The following is a 14,997-nucleotide window of genomic DNA, read 5'->3' on the forward strand; positions in this document are numbered from 1 at the left end:
CTCATTCCCCCCTTCCTTATAATCACAGATCGAACATGTATCTCCATACCCGTCAGCGTACATTTTAAACTGCAATCCTATTTAATCTAAATATTTGACCGATGTTCCCCAAGGCACCTATTCTTACCATAAAAATCCACACAAATGCAGCCTTACATATATATAAAGAAGTAAAAGGTCAACCGTTCAAAGCCTGACCCTGTGACGGTGTCTGTTACTTTGATAAATAACCACTGGAAAATGAGGCAGCATATAAATCAGAAGAAAAAAAAAAGAGAAACATTTCTACAGGCATATAGGAACTCTTATCTGCAGTCAGTGGCATGGGAAATAAAAAAAAGAACCCACCAGGGACATTCAGTGCATGCTCCTGAAATACATTATCTGTTGCATTTTGAGTGCATGTAGTTCTATGTAGGAAAGCATTTGAATCAACTGCATTGGTTCTGACTCACCTCAGATTACAAACGTCTATTACAAGCAATGCCATCAATCTGAGCCCCAAATCTGAATAAAAGCAAATTCTGTATGATGTTAGATATGCACACATCGTTTCTTTCTTTAAAATAAACCCTACGTTGCATGTGAGTGGATATAAGAAGGTCACAGTAGTGTTTTTAATCTATATGCATCTCTTTTGGTTTACTAAAATACTCTTAATGAAACATTTGCTTCAAAATAAAGACTTCTTCTTAAGAAACAAGCTCTCGATTAGCAGCCCAACTTTCAATCAAACCATTTGTTTGTGATGCTGCAGAGCATCAACCCAACGAACCTGTATAAGAACAGGTGCTGCACAGAGCTTAGGTGGTAATATAACCCCTCAGTCCCCACCCACTCCTGATATCCGACTTGTCAGAAAAAGTAATAAAGGTTGACAGACATCCACATCTGGCCCTACAGTTTCCCTCTGTAATAAACTGTAGCTTAATATCAGCCCTTATAGACCCTTCACAGCAGCACTGACATGAGCTAAAGTGCTAAATAAAGATATTCCTACAACTATGTTCCACATGGTACATCCACAGATTACCATTTCAAATGGGAATTTGATCAAAAATGGATAAGCCACTGGGTCTTTTTTATTACCATTTATTTTTATTACTGAGAAAATCAAAGGTCGCTTAGAGACAAAAAATATTAATAAGCAACAGAGGCCATAGATTGCATCTTATCTCTGTAAGGTCTCTGTAATAGGAGCTTGGAGGAAAGACACAAAAGCTGTTTATTATATGAGAGCAAACAAACATCCACCATTATGCATGAATGTCTTCACAAACAATAATGGACCAAACAGTACCCTCTGAATCCAATTAACCCTTTGCTCTGATCTCCTGAATGCATCTATGCTCCCATCTTGTAACACCAGACCTTCCCGCTATTTCATTAGCACACATGCACACTGAGATCCGCCGCTGCCTTTCCACCATTCGAGCCCAGTCACAGCTAATGCACCTCGTATAATCAAATCCACCAATCGCAGTATTCCGTGCAAAGACCCGTGTCACATGACTAACTGCACATTAGCTCGACGCTTGCTTGGAGTTAGAGCTGTCATTTTGCACTAATATGATTCCAGTATATCTTTTTTTTTCTTCTTTAATCTGATTTGGGAAGTCTAAGCTCTGGCTTCTACGAGTCTAGCGCTAAAGCCCTGGTGGGCTAGGCTAATCAGTTTCCAACATTTCTAAGGGAGACAATGATCCCAGTGTTAGCGCTGGCTAATGACAAGCTAACACAATCAACATAGCCTCCCTCGAGGTGAGCTCAGAGCCAAGGCCCAATCATGCCCCACCTCCTGCAGGCTCCTCATCCACTTCCCCTACATTACTATGGAGTCTAATGGGCTCTTATTAAGAAGACAGATGGATGAAGAATAGAGAGAGATTCTGCGTCTTCTTCAGTTACATTAACGTGCTGGATATGAGCTACCCCAACGACAGCTTAAATGTGTAAAATTGCCCTCCAACAGATTTTTATTACTGCAGGTGTGGCATGTTTGCACCTATTATCAAGATAAAAGGATCAGCATGATAAGAAACACATGCACACAAAAATATGAAGTAATTTAGTAAAATTCCTTATTTGTTTAACCTTTGACATATATCTATGCAGGGGTCCTACACGTTTTTCAAGTTTAAATTCTATTATTTAGGTGTATTTTGGTGTATTTACGTAATAATTACAACAGACTGATTCTCAAAAAAAAAAACAGAAAATGAGATGGATGCATGGGTGGACAATAAGGGAGGAAATGTGTGATAAATGGATATTAAATATAGTCCTAATGTTTCAAACTCCAACCAAAAAGAAATAAAGAAAAAGTTTTTGCCATCATCTAGATAGTATTTTGACTTCTTAACTTTTCCTAATTACTTTTCAGACAGAGGAATTATAAGCAGGAAGAGTGATATCTGTTTTTAAAGCTTCCCTCTGTAGTTATCAGCGTCAACTTCAGGTCGGCACACAGTTTAAAGAAAAGCAGTGTTAGAATGTTATCATTGAAACACTTTAGATAGAAGAGTGGTTCATGTTTATCATTCTTGTTTGCTCTTACAGTTTTTATGTATTAGTTGGTGAATTACTAATTATAAGCACACTTACTTGAATTTGGCATTTATCTGGTCTGCAGCTTTATGATAGTTCTCTGTAGTGACCTTGTAGAGCTGCGCGCTCTGCAAAGAGAAAGGGAAAAGAGTAAGGAATGCATGATTATAACAGCTTAATAATGAGTTAAGAAAATTAAATTATCTAAATTCTTCAGATGAAACATGCTTCTCAATCTCTATATCATTATTTTTTTTTACTTTTTTTTTTACTAAACAAAGAAAGAAAAAACAACTAATACTTTTCTAAATTCATCATTCTTAATCTAGGGAAAGAGTATAAAATACTTATATATTTAGGGACACTTGTAGCATGTCATTTTTATATGCACCATCACAAATAACTCAGCTGAATGCTGAAAAAAAGCATAGGGCCTCGACACATACACACCCACTTAATAAACATGAAAAAAATAAATCCTGTTCTGTAGCAAAAGGTACTCTTAAATCAAATCTTTAAGTCATTCGTGCCCATCACAGACTGCTAAAGGTGCATTGAGAAATAATCCAACATGAAGAATACATCATTGCTCAAATTATTCATCGGTCTTTGTGGTACAGGCTTCCACCGTACAACAATGAAACTCACTGGTTTGGCACAGCCGTGCCAACCGACATGCACACAGCTGAAGACTATCTGCAGCACACTTCAATACTCTATGTGAAGTCTTGTTGATTTTTTGCTCTGTTCAGACAATTTTGTTCTAACTGATGCAGACATGGCATGAAATTCAAAACTTAACACTTTTCCCCCCCTTTTTGCAGGGCAGCTGCAGCATTGTTCTGAAGCTGTGCAGCATCTCTGCTCTATGCTTTTATATTCCTAGTATTCCAAATGATTCCCATATTTTATAATTTATTAAATGTACAACTCCTTGTATGTACATAAAAACAATACTCTTAATTAATTTATTCTTTTACATATTTAAGCAGTTAAAGGCACACCGCAGACTTTGTGACCCAAAGAGTTGGCACTTACTGTACGAGTTATTTTAAATGATTCCTCAGGTCAATATACAGCACTTGACACTATCAGTGCTATGAGCGGGGCTCCCTTCTTGAAATACCACCTATGTAAGTTGGGAAAAGACGTACCATCATTGGCCAGGTCATGTGACCTGGAAGAACGTATCGCTTTACGGCCGCAGGCTCTTACATAGTCATGGAGCTAAGGCTTTTGCTCTACTATTTTTCCACCTGCTGAACTACTGGGTCATGGCTGATGGAAGAAAAAAGTTTAAACTTTCTGAGGAGGCTAAAATGAGAAAACGTTAAAGAAATCGTGTGCAAGGGAAAAACAAGAGTCGATCTTGGAGTGGAGTTTGCTTGTTGGCGCAGGCTGAAAGAAGAAGGCAAATGTAAAACCGATTCTTCTTTTCCCAACTTTATTATTAGACTGGCAAGTTAACACTTTGCTCCTGGTATACAGTCATATATCTTTGCTATTATTTTCAACGTTTAGTAGAGGCAAAATAGGGGCAGTTACAGTGGCCAAAAGTTACACAGTGTGCTTTTAAAGAGCGCTTATTTGACCAAAGTGCATTTATCAGGCCAGCTATTTGTTAACAGTTTAAAACTATAATGGTTACTTGCTTTGATTTCTCACTTGGTAAATAAAAATAAACTCCAGGCTGCGATTGAATGTTCCACACAGGAGCCCTATAATGATTCTCCAGATGTCTTTTACTTGTCCTTAATGCCTCATTCAAGTATTGTTACCTAATAATCCAAAATAAAGTTTGAAAAAATGGATCCATATACTCAATCAGCTTTTTTTTTTAAATATTTAATTCAGAAAAAAATAAATAAGTAAAAAAAAAACTGCTCTCCATTTTTTCATATTTTATTAAAAAAAATTTTAAAACACAAACAAAATATTGTTTCTTGTATTTTTATTGTTGGTTTCAAAGTGAAAAACAGATGAACGAATGATACACAGATTTACAATGCTCCAATTAGCTCATTTCCACTCATCTCACCTATCAAACCTGATTAAAATCTAATAGAAATGAACTTTACAAACACAGAAAGCTTTTTGCAGGTATACGGCTTGCAAAGACAAACTATTAGACCTTTTCTACTACAGTGAAAAGGTGTGAATTATGGGCGCTTGTGCTTATCCTCTCACAAAAGCCTGCTGCAATAACAGAGAGCAGTCCTGCAAGGCCACAAGGTCGCTAGTCAACAATGTACAGACAAGTGGTCAAAATCCCCTGGTGACCCGTAGTAAATGAGACCATAGTGCGAACACTCAACCTAAATTACCTCCTTAAAGACAGCTATATACCCTCACTTCTGGAGCATTTATACAACCCCGGGAAGATCCTTCTTGTCACTCTCCAGAGGCTGTTATGCACATTTATAATCATATCCTGAGAGGCTGTAAAGTATGACAAATAGCTTGATTGAAGGTGGTTTGAGTTTTCAAAGATGTCTGGGAATGTCTAGCATTACAAAGACATTTTTGTTGGAAAGAGGACATCACATTCCAGAAATGGCTCTTTTCAGATATATTGCACGTATTTCATTCTATGCTACAGTTGGTGTTTTGCTCTCTAACTTGGTAATTAGATTAAAATTAAAGTTGAACAATTGTATAGATGTTCTTTTTTCTTAAGAGTATCTGTAAAACCATTTACACTCAGGTCAGCACGTCCACTAGCTGACAACAACTAAAGGCATCCCCATAGGGGTTTAAATGCTTTTCTTTTCATTTCTGATAATGCAGCAATCTAACACCAAAGCTCAATGATATTGTTTAAAACTTTAGAAGGCAACATGTGGGCCAAGTTCAGCATAGAAACATGTACATATTCAGATATACAACAGCATTGAATTAAATATAAATTTAAAAAAGGTTTTGCTAAGATATACGAATGAATCTCATAAATCCATATCATTTCGAAAATTAATTGTATTAATAAAATATATTCCAGCACAAAATATTTTAAGCTATGAAATATTTTGATGGTTGTGGCTTTTAGCTCATGAAAACCCCAAATTCAGAGTTTGAAGTTCAAAATCTCAAGTTAAGTCCTAAACAGTTCTGGTTAAGACTGCTGACTTGACAGCTGTCCAGCAGATATTTGTGAAAACCCTCCACAACAAGGCCAATGCTAAACAGGTCATTTCCTACAGAAGCTAACTGTTTATATGGACATGTACCCAAGAATGTCAATAGTACGCTGAGTAACAGGAATATGTGTTTTTGAAAACAGTAAACAGGAAGAAGTCGGCAGCCTTTAGAGGACTGAGAAGCAAAGCCTAACTAAGAGTTCATGGGATATTCACTAGGCATGAGCTGGGGTTCAGGAGCCACCATATAAAAGCTACAAGAACACAACTATTACACGACATCTCTGGATTTTCTCTAAGTAAAAGAAATGTATCCCTATGAAGTGATTTTAATTTAAGGATTGAATAACTAAACTTTACTTTTTGTTGATAACTCATATCACTCAATCTGTAAATAGACATATTGCACTCATATGCCTCATATGTGAAATATTCCTGAATGCAGGCTGGGATGTTATAAATAATTAACTATAGAGAATTTGGTAGGAATGGAATTAGCTAAAAACAAATGCAATGACTTATGGAAACATTAAAAATGCCAGCTGCATTCCAACTTCTCAAAGTTCTCCAACCACATCTAAAATGACAAAACTTAAAAAAAAAGTCTGCATACTTTATCAACTAACAATGAGATGCTTTTTTTTATTTCAGCTTTTTGCTGCCATCTTGTCTTCACCTTCTTAGAGAAAAGACATTCATCATAGTTCAGTAAGGATCAATAGGAATGAAGTGCACTGCTGAAAAGATCAATAGTCATGTGCTGTAGAGGTAAAAGAGGATGGGACATGACACTGACAAAAGGTCTAAAACCAATTAGATTTCTGTTCATTTGGATGGACAATTTTATAGATGAACTGCACTTTACTGAATTTACTTCACCGAGTCATGATGTATGGAGTATTTAAACTATTTCTCTGGCCATAACTAACTGAATCATTTATATAGCTAAAGAGAATGTAGATAAAAAATGCAGCCATGATAAATGTGTATATTTAGGAGAACATATATGATAAAAACATATTACAGAATGATTTTTTATGAATATGCTGAGATTTAAATGTTGTCCTTCTGAGAAAATAACAAAAATGCTTTTTTCTTTAAACAGAATAACAGAGAAAACGATTTTTTTTAACCAAGCCTGCTTGAATATAACCACAAAATAACAAATTTGTAAAGGTGTGCTAAAGACGGCAGAATAAATCCTCTCCTTGGTGCTGACATTGAACCAATGGCAAAGAAGGAGAGAGAACCGGAACTGACTTGGTTCTGTGTCTGGAATACTAAGTATAAGGTAATAACACCTGCCTAAATGGCAGAGCTGGCACTAATCAGCGCACTAATCCACCTGAGACGACAAAAGATTGTGTGTCAGTGATTGCAAGGTATTTTTTCCCTGATCCAGCAGCAAACACATAAAAATATGCAGTTTATTTTTTGTACACAACAGTAAAAAAAATATCTGAAAGATAAACACCATAGAGGAACATGTGTAGACACAAACTAAATGGTGTACCTGCTCCCTGGGGGCTGGATATAAACAGTGACTCACTCAACAGCAGAGAAGAGTATAATTTGTGTGATTACTGAGTGGTCTTAAATTGTGCTATCCTGCTGTTATTCCCAACTGATTTTGCCCAAAAACCTTGACCTTTTGTTAGCTCAGACAAGACAAACACTGAAGCCTTTGGTTGAGAACATTCCGTTAATAATCAGGGTTTTTGCAGCTGCAAACACAACCTTGCTTTATTTAATAAAGTGTTCTGGGCTGCTCAACTCTGCTGCACCACTGGATTAACACAACTAGAAATCAACAAGAATGTAGCAGGCTATCACAAACACAAATCCTAACTGCTAATGTAGTGCAATGATATGGAGAAGATACGAGCTGCACTTAAATACACACCCAACTGAAAGAGAAACCATCGAAAAGTATTAAGCACATAAATGCAAGTACTATTGGACTCCCCCCTCCTTGCTGCAGAGTAGAAAGGCATTTAATAGAACGACACAACTAGGATTAGTGGAATACTGCACCAAGCTGAAACAAAAAACAATAATGTTTTAGATATCTTTAAGCTGATTCATCCACTTCACAAATGATTCAAATATTTTATGTTTAAAATTAAGGGATAAGGTTCAGGTTTTGATCTAGTAAATGTAAGTGTGAGGAATACAGTGATAGTGATACGATTATGAAGATTTTATCCACAAACTAAGTAGTTTCATGAGAGGAAATGAAGATAAATCCCAAATATGTTAAATATATGGGATATTACAATAAATATTTTATTTAAAGGAACATAAAACAAAATTCTTAAAATAAATATTATGCAATATTTTTCTCACTTCAGAAGTAACCTTAGGCTTGCCAAAGCTGGTGCATAAAGTACAGAAAGTTTGACGTAGCACCTAGAAATTCATTTTTAACTGCTTGGTCACCCAGAGTGTTAAAGGGTTAAGCTAAGATTAGCCAATCTGGTGTAGGATTTAATCAGCCATCTCTGTGAAGTGAGTGTAAGGATGGTATATTGAATCTGTAATAAGCTTAGAAGGTTTCTAGCATCACTGATGGCTAGCAGCTCTTCAAAAAGCAAATTGCACTTCACTATGTGAAAATGGCTCCATATTGGATTGAAACGACTTCTGTAATTCCACCTAAGTAGCCTGCATACCTTTTACTGAATGTAAAGACTATACACTGATGTTTGGTATGTTCTGTAATTTCACAGTATTCCAACTCCATTGCCTGTCCGCCACTTACGCAAGAGTCAATCCCAGGTTCAGCCATAAAATCTTGAATCCCCCCTCAGGCCATTGCCAAGTCAAATTGAAACAGTCCTTCAAGAATAAGACAATATTCCAACTAATCATTACATCCAATAGACATAGGCGAAAAAAGAAAAAAATACTTCAACTCCTCCAGTTGATGGAGAGACTGACTGCTGATCTAGAGTCAGCTGTACAAAAAAAAACATTGAGAACAATTCAACCATCTTTCCCACACTGAATGAAGTTGAAGAAGGACCAAGGTGAACAGTGAGGCTTTCAAAAACAAGATGAAACCACAAACTTACAGTAAATTAAGCAAATGGCAAAGAAACTAGAAAATCAATCAACAACAACAGAAACCAGGATTAAAATAACATAAATGAATACAGGTGTGGAACAAGAGGTAGAGCACAGCCTTTTGGTGAACCTCATAAGGATTAAAGTAAAAAGAGCATCCTACAGGGCTGCATAATTCGCTGATTAGCCTGGTTTCAGCTTAAATTTAACAACAAACAATCTTCACATGGGTTCACCACCTTTTGAAGGTCGGTTTCCAATCAGGTCAGGCAGCAGACACAGGTGGGGGGTTGTGTACAGTATGACAACTATCTGCAACAAAACCTAGATTTGGGGTGTATTCCATTATATGACTAGATTTCATAAAGAAAATGCTGCATTAATATTTTTCCAAGTATATTTAAAATCAAAAATGCATTTATAGGTGTTAATAACTATAGAACAGGGATCTCCAGTCTTTCACACTAAAATAAGTGGCTAAACCACCTACTCTGCATAAAGCCAAGTTCTACAAACTCCTATCAATTACCTAAATATTTTTATTTAATTGTGCTAATGCAGATAAGTTTCAGCCCTTTCAGTTATTTGAGAACCTGGCAGATATGAAGTAGTAAATGTATTTGCTACAGTACAAGGCAAATCATGAAATGTGGCCTATTTGCATTTTTCTTTGGCCTTATTCTAAAGGTCACTGCAGGTTGGATTGTACCACAGTTCTTGAGAATGGAAACTTTGGACTGAAGAAGGTATATACTTAAACAGCCTATAAATGACGTCTCTGTAAATATAACCATTTTGCTAATCCAAAAAAAAACATCTTAATGTACGTGTTTTATGGTGTTCTTTATAACTCTGGTAGCAAATGCACGTTATTTACATGATGGAGTTACATAGAGAATACATGCTTTAAAATTGTGGCTTCTGTTGCTGAAAAACAGACATTTTACAATATGTTTTGGAAAGAGAAAAATAGGGCAAGAGATTGGAAAAAAATCAAGACAGACAGAGTAAGGGATAGCTGCACCGTGAGACAGAGATAGAGACGAATACCATTACTGTTTTTTAATGCTCTCTCTCTCCAGTGAGTTCCTTTTATAGAGCTGTGGAGCTTTGCTATGAGATGACAATTGCTGCTGTGATTGTTCTCCAAAGGAGAAGAAAAAAAACGTTTCATCGATATACGAGACAAAAAGAAATACAGAAGGACGGTAAGAAAAAAATATTTTGTGAAAGAAAAAAAAAAGTAATTGAGGCATTTAGAAGCAAAACAAACACCAGTGCAAAAAAAAAAAGAAAAAGAAAACTGAAAAAGGTTGGGAAAGAGAGATGGATGTGGAGGGAGGACTAAAAGGGATCTGGAAGGTGGAATAAAAAAAAAAAAAAACACATTGGCAAGCTGATTGTTAAATATGAGATTGTTCTACAGCGAGGCAGGTATTGAGTGAAAATTTAATAAATATATAGATATTGTTTTCAGGGGCTATTTGGTAGCTGTGGCCCCGATGAACGGCAGCAGTGGAGGCAGCAGGCAGAGCTGTCTGGGAGCCTGGTGATGGCCTGTCACTGAAAGCCCTTCTGATGAATGGCCATGTTGGATTGGAAGAGACACGTAATATATATCAGACTTGGATTCTATCCTGCTCCTTCTTGCTCTCTTTTGGTCACTTTGCCTCCCTTTTTCTAGTGCTCACGAAGCCGAGGGAATCCTGGTTTATATCGAAGCAAACGGAGAACACACAAGGGGCACAAACTGTTGGGGAGAATAACATTCAACTAGCAGCACACCATCAGGAAAATGCAATTTATCCAATTTAAGAGGAATAGGGGCAGCTTTGAAGCTGAGAAGTATGATGTTTTCATAACTACAGAGCAAGATAATTGGTTAGGAGATCTACAGCTGTGCCTGGGCCCACCAATGTTCCCATCTGAAACTAAACTGCTAGTTTTGTGGCTAAATTAGATAAATTCGCATTTACCTTTTGAAGACAAATTCATTTTACTTTCTTTACAAGACCTGAATAAACACCCAAAACAATTTTCTATGCTGATGTTTAGGGAATTGTTACCAAGTTCTAGACTATATGCTATTCTCCTTTATTTAATTGTGCTTGGTATTTGGAGCTGAAACCTTCGTATAAGGCATATCTATCCAAATGTGGAATTGTCCAGTCATTTTATGCAGGGCAATGAGCGGAAACTAATAGGCGTGCAAGCGAGCAGTCAGGTGTTTCAATGTCTCGCTACTTCATGGTCTCTGTGTGCACATGCTGAGAAATTGTAAAATCTTACTCCATTTATTTTCATCTCTCTTGTGTTGCATTTTCAAAGCAAGAGATTCAGGCTTTTAAAGAGATTGGAACCGAAAATGACTAGACAAATTTGAGTGATGAATTTTAGGTTTGTTCAATTAGTTGCTTAGTTGCAGTAAATGGAAGCATCTGTGATCCGAAAGAAATATCAGCTGACTTGTTGATGTGCTGATGGACAGTTATCTCTAAGACATTCTGTAATTGTCATGATCTTGGCGCTGATGACTGGCTTGATTGTTCATTTTATTCACCTGTTTAGCTCTGCCCAGTTTCTCATTACCGCTTATCTGTTCCACCTGTTCCAGTCTCTATTTAACTTGCCTTCTTCCAGTCATCAGTGCCAGTTTATTCAAGCCTTGGTGAGAGTCTTCTAGTGTGCATTAGTGTTTTCTGATTGTCTGAACCTGACCTGTTCTGCCTTTGGACCACTGAGCCTGCCTGTTTCCATTCTGATCTGTTTGCCTGACCTGTTCTCAGACTCCTGAACCTGGAACAACTTCCTAACACCGTCCTGGATTTCGCTTTGGTACCTATTCGGATCTCCGATCTTGTCCTGGCCCGGACTCTTGTGAATCTCCTCGATACCAGCTTTGGATTTGTCCTCTGTATTATCATGCCTTCCTTCGTTTGCTTGGATATGATCTCCTGCCTGTTCTTTGGGGATTCAACGTCTGGGACTCTCTAGGCAGCATTCACTGCTTCTTGCTGACATCCTACCGGTTGGGATCTACCTCATCCTCTGGGTACAGACTGAACTTTAAGACCAGAGGTTCCTGCCTTAGACTCCCTAGCTGCTCACTGCATATCTGTCATTTTTAAATAAACGTTTTTTGAAATATCATACTGTCTGTCTGAATACTGGGTTTCCTGTTTTGAGCTGTGACAGTAACTAAGGACAGATTTCACTTTCTGGAGTAATTGACCATTTGGCCCGGCTAGCCAAATTTTAGGGACAGGGCAGACCAGCAATCTCTGTCCACTCGCCTGCATCATATCCATTGCTTATGGAAGGATGTTAGCTGTATGCATGCTACTATTTCCAGCTCGATTAGGAAAAGCCACTTTAGGGCTAGTGTAACAAAAAATAAAAAAATACAATAGTGCCCCATACAGTAAAATTACTTATTAATCATTTTTTAATTAATTAATTAATTAATTAGTTTTAAAACATGCTGTATTAAAATAACCTTCCCTTAGAGCTGTTTAGCAGCAAGCTCCATCAGAGCCTCCTCCCCAAACTAACGATCATCCTTGCTTTATGTTAAATAATTACATGCTGATGTGGTACATATGAAGTATTAACGAGTCAGTGGTTTTATGGTGGTGATAAATCACCCCACATTACCACAAAAAAAAAAGAGAAAAAAGTTTGACTCGAATCCCTTTACCCTGAATTTAGATTTAAACTGCAGCTACTTCAATGCCCTCATGCTGGTTTAAAATTACAAGCACTAGATTAATGAGCTGATGTCAATGTAAGGATATTCCTAAAAATTTTGTGCACTCCGTCATTTTCAGGGGTTACAGTTGGTACAGTGAAACAGCTTGTGATAAATTATTTTAAGCCAGACTAGTGGTGGAAAAAGAGGGCAATGAGGCCAAAGAAAAGAAGAATCATTATCAGTCCAAACAAAATTAACCGAATACAAGTCCCTCACAGAATCACAGGGACAACATGGACAGTGTTGCTCATTACTTTAACAGGATTATTATGGTTTCACTAATGTCCTGACCCAATAAAAAAGATTTCAGTTAAGATGTCATGGTCCAAATGACTTTGAAATAAGTGTATGAGTTATTGTTTTTCTGTACATTAATAAATGATGCAGCTAGTTTTACACTGCAATAAAAAGTTTTCCATCCTTTTCTCAAAGATGTCATAATTTGTATCATTTGTGACTTTTCATACTTTGCATATCTGTATTTTTCTATATTTTTACATGAATGTCACTTCAACTTAATATATAGTTTCAGTAGGAATCTTTGGATTCCAGTTTGTCTCCTGCCATCCGGTTTCTTTATCTTTCATGTCTTTCCTCGAGTTGAGACTCCCCTTCTCTCCATTTTTTTAACACTTTCAAACTTGTCAATCCATTCCTCTCTGTCTTTTTTTCTTCTTTTCCTCTTTTTCAATCTCGTGTTTCTCTCTGATGTGTGAAGGTGTTTTGTTGACACTTTGATCTAAGGGATATTGACCAGAGGCCAACGTGGCTGATGGATGGCTAGTGCTTAAAGTCAATATCGTCTGCACTTATTGGGACTCATCACTTTTACTATCTGCACCAAATGAGCTCCTGTGTGCTTAACAGTAAGATCTGATGTAATAACCCCATACGTGTTGGTAAAAGAGTCAAGCTTGGATTTATGGATGAATCACTGACAATTCAAAATGAAAGTGGCTTATAAAAAATATTTCATCAGACTCTTTGGGTCAGAGTTATAGCCTGATGTAATCTAAAGAGATAAAAAAAGAAAATCTCCATGATCAGTGATTGCAAAATATCTTGCTCATAATGTGCAATAACCAGTTCATACTGTAAGAAATTAAGCTTAATTGATATGTTTGATTGCATGAGGAAAAATCTTTTATTCAAGGCCTTGCTTAAAGATGTGTGCACATACATTTTAGACCAGATATTGAAATACTGTATAGTAAAAATAAGCTTTCCTCACCTATTCAGATCTATCACGATTACAAAAAGTATGTTTATTTTTCAATAACACTGAAATAATTAGACATTTTAAGGAATCCATTATTTATTACTGTCTAATGTTTACATACGCCAATATTTAATCAGTCTTGGAAACTCCAATGATAATTTCATTGTATCATGGGGAAGCAGCATGAACAAAATAAAAGATGTCAACCAAGATATGAAGAAAGAAATGTGGATCTACATAAGGCCTGGTTCATCCTTTCATATAACTTCCATGGAAAATAATAAAATAAATAAAAAAGTAAATATGAAAGGAGAGAGGTTGTGTGTCTAAAACATGATGCAAAATGTTTATCGATCCTGTTGAAAACTTAATCCACACCACATCTGCTGAGTACGAGGTGGCACAGCTATGTTGCCATTTTTTTATAGGGCACTTGTGGACTTCTAAAACTGATAAAATTATGAGCAAAAAAGAAAAAAAATATGGGAAAAAATAATCAAGCAGCATCTTAATGTAACAGGATGAAATATTCTTTTTTTTTCTTCCTTCATGGAAAATGACCAAATATACGTTTGAAGTAGTGGCTAAAAAGGACAACAGGTTTGAAGATGAACAAAAAGCCTTCATCTCAGCCTCATTTATGAGCAGAGCTGAAAAGATTTTTGTGAGCACTGCATCCAAGAACACCACTTCTATTACGTAAAAGAAATAGGCAAAACCCCAGTTAACTTTTGCTAAAAGCTGGTTTAAAGACACCTTAAACATATCATTCAAGTCACTTAGTTTAACTAAGTGACTTGTACTTAGATTTCACATTTAGAAAAAAAAATTCCCTCAAAGCTCTCTTCCTCATTCTGATATTCAGCAAAAATAAATAAATCTAGTTCTCTTCAATGACATGAAGTATGGAATGATTGCTCAGAAAGTGAAGGGAAACAAAAGTATCAAAAATAGTTTGATAGTTTGAAAGAGTATGAAAACATATGGCATCATATAACATTTTTGAAACTGAGAAATTTGGATACTAAGAACAATTTTACAGTCCTTAGATTTATAATGGGTTACAATGATAGTAATATGCTAATGAATCTCTTCCACAACGTCTTTGCAAGTGTATAATTTCCATCTGGCTTCCCCTATGGGGAACGTTTGACTTTTTCACCCTCCAAAGAAGAGAACACTCTTTCCAGGCATGAGTGTATAATTTTAAGCACATTAAAAAGGGCATTATATCTTTACTAAGACACTTATGATAACAGAGGTGCATGAAGGCATCCTTT

General features: G+C 36.4%; 1 protein-coding gene across 2 annotated transcripts in view; it reads right to left on the reverse strand.

The window, feature by feature from the left end:
- Positions 1 to 14,997, reverse strand: part of LOC107100196 (MICOS complex subunit Mic19-like) — a 99,810-nt gene that overhangs the window by 22,038 nt on the left and 62,775 nt on the right. For both annotated transcript variants that reach the window (XM_015398602.1, XM_015398601.1), the window contains one exon: positions 2,605 to 2,675. In XM_015398602.1, the coding sequence (XP_015254088.1) occupies positions 2,605 to 2,675 (71 nt within the window). The remainder of the gene's footprint in view (positions 1 to 2,604; positions 2,676 to 14,997) is intronic.

This window comes from Cyprinodon variegatus, unplaced genomic scaffold (assembly GCF_000732505.1).
Source record: "Cyprinodon variegatus isolate N-32 unplaced genomic scaffold, C_variegatus-1.0 Scaffold944, whole genome shotgun sequence".
Lineage (NCBI taxonomy): Eukaryota > Metazoa > Chordata > Actinopteri > Cyprinodontiformes > Cyprinodontidae > Cyprinodon > Cyprinodon variegatus.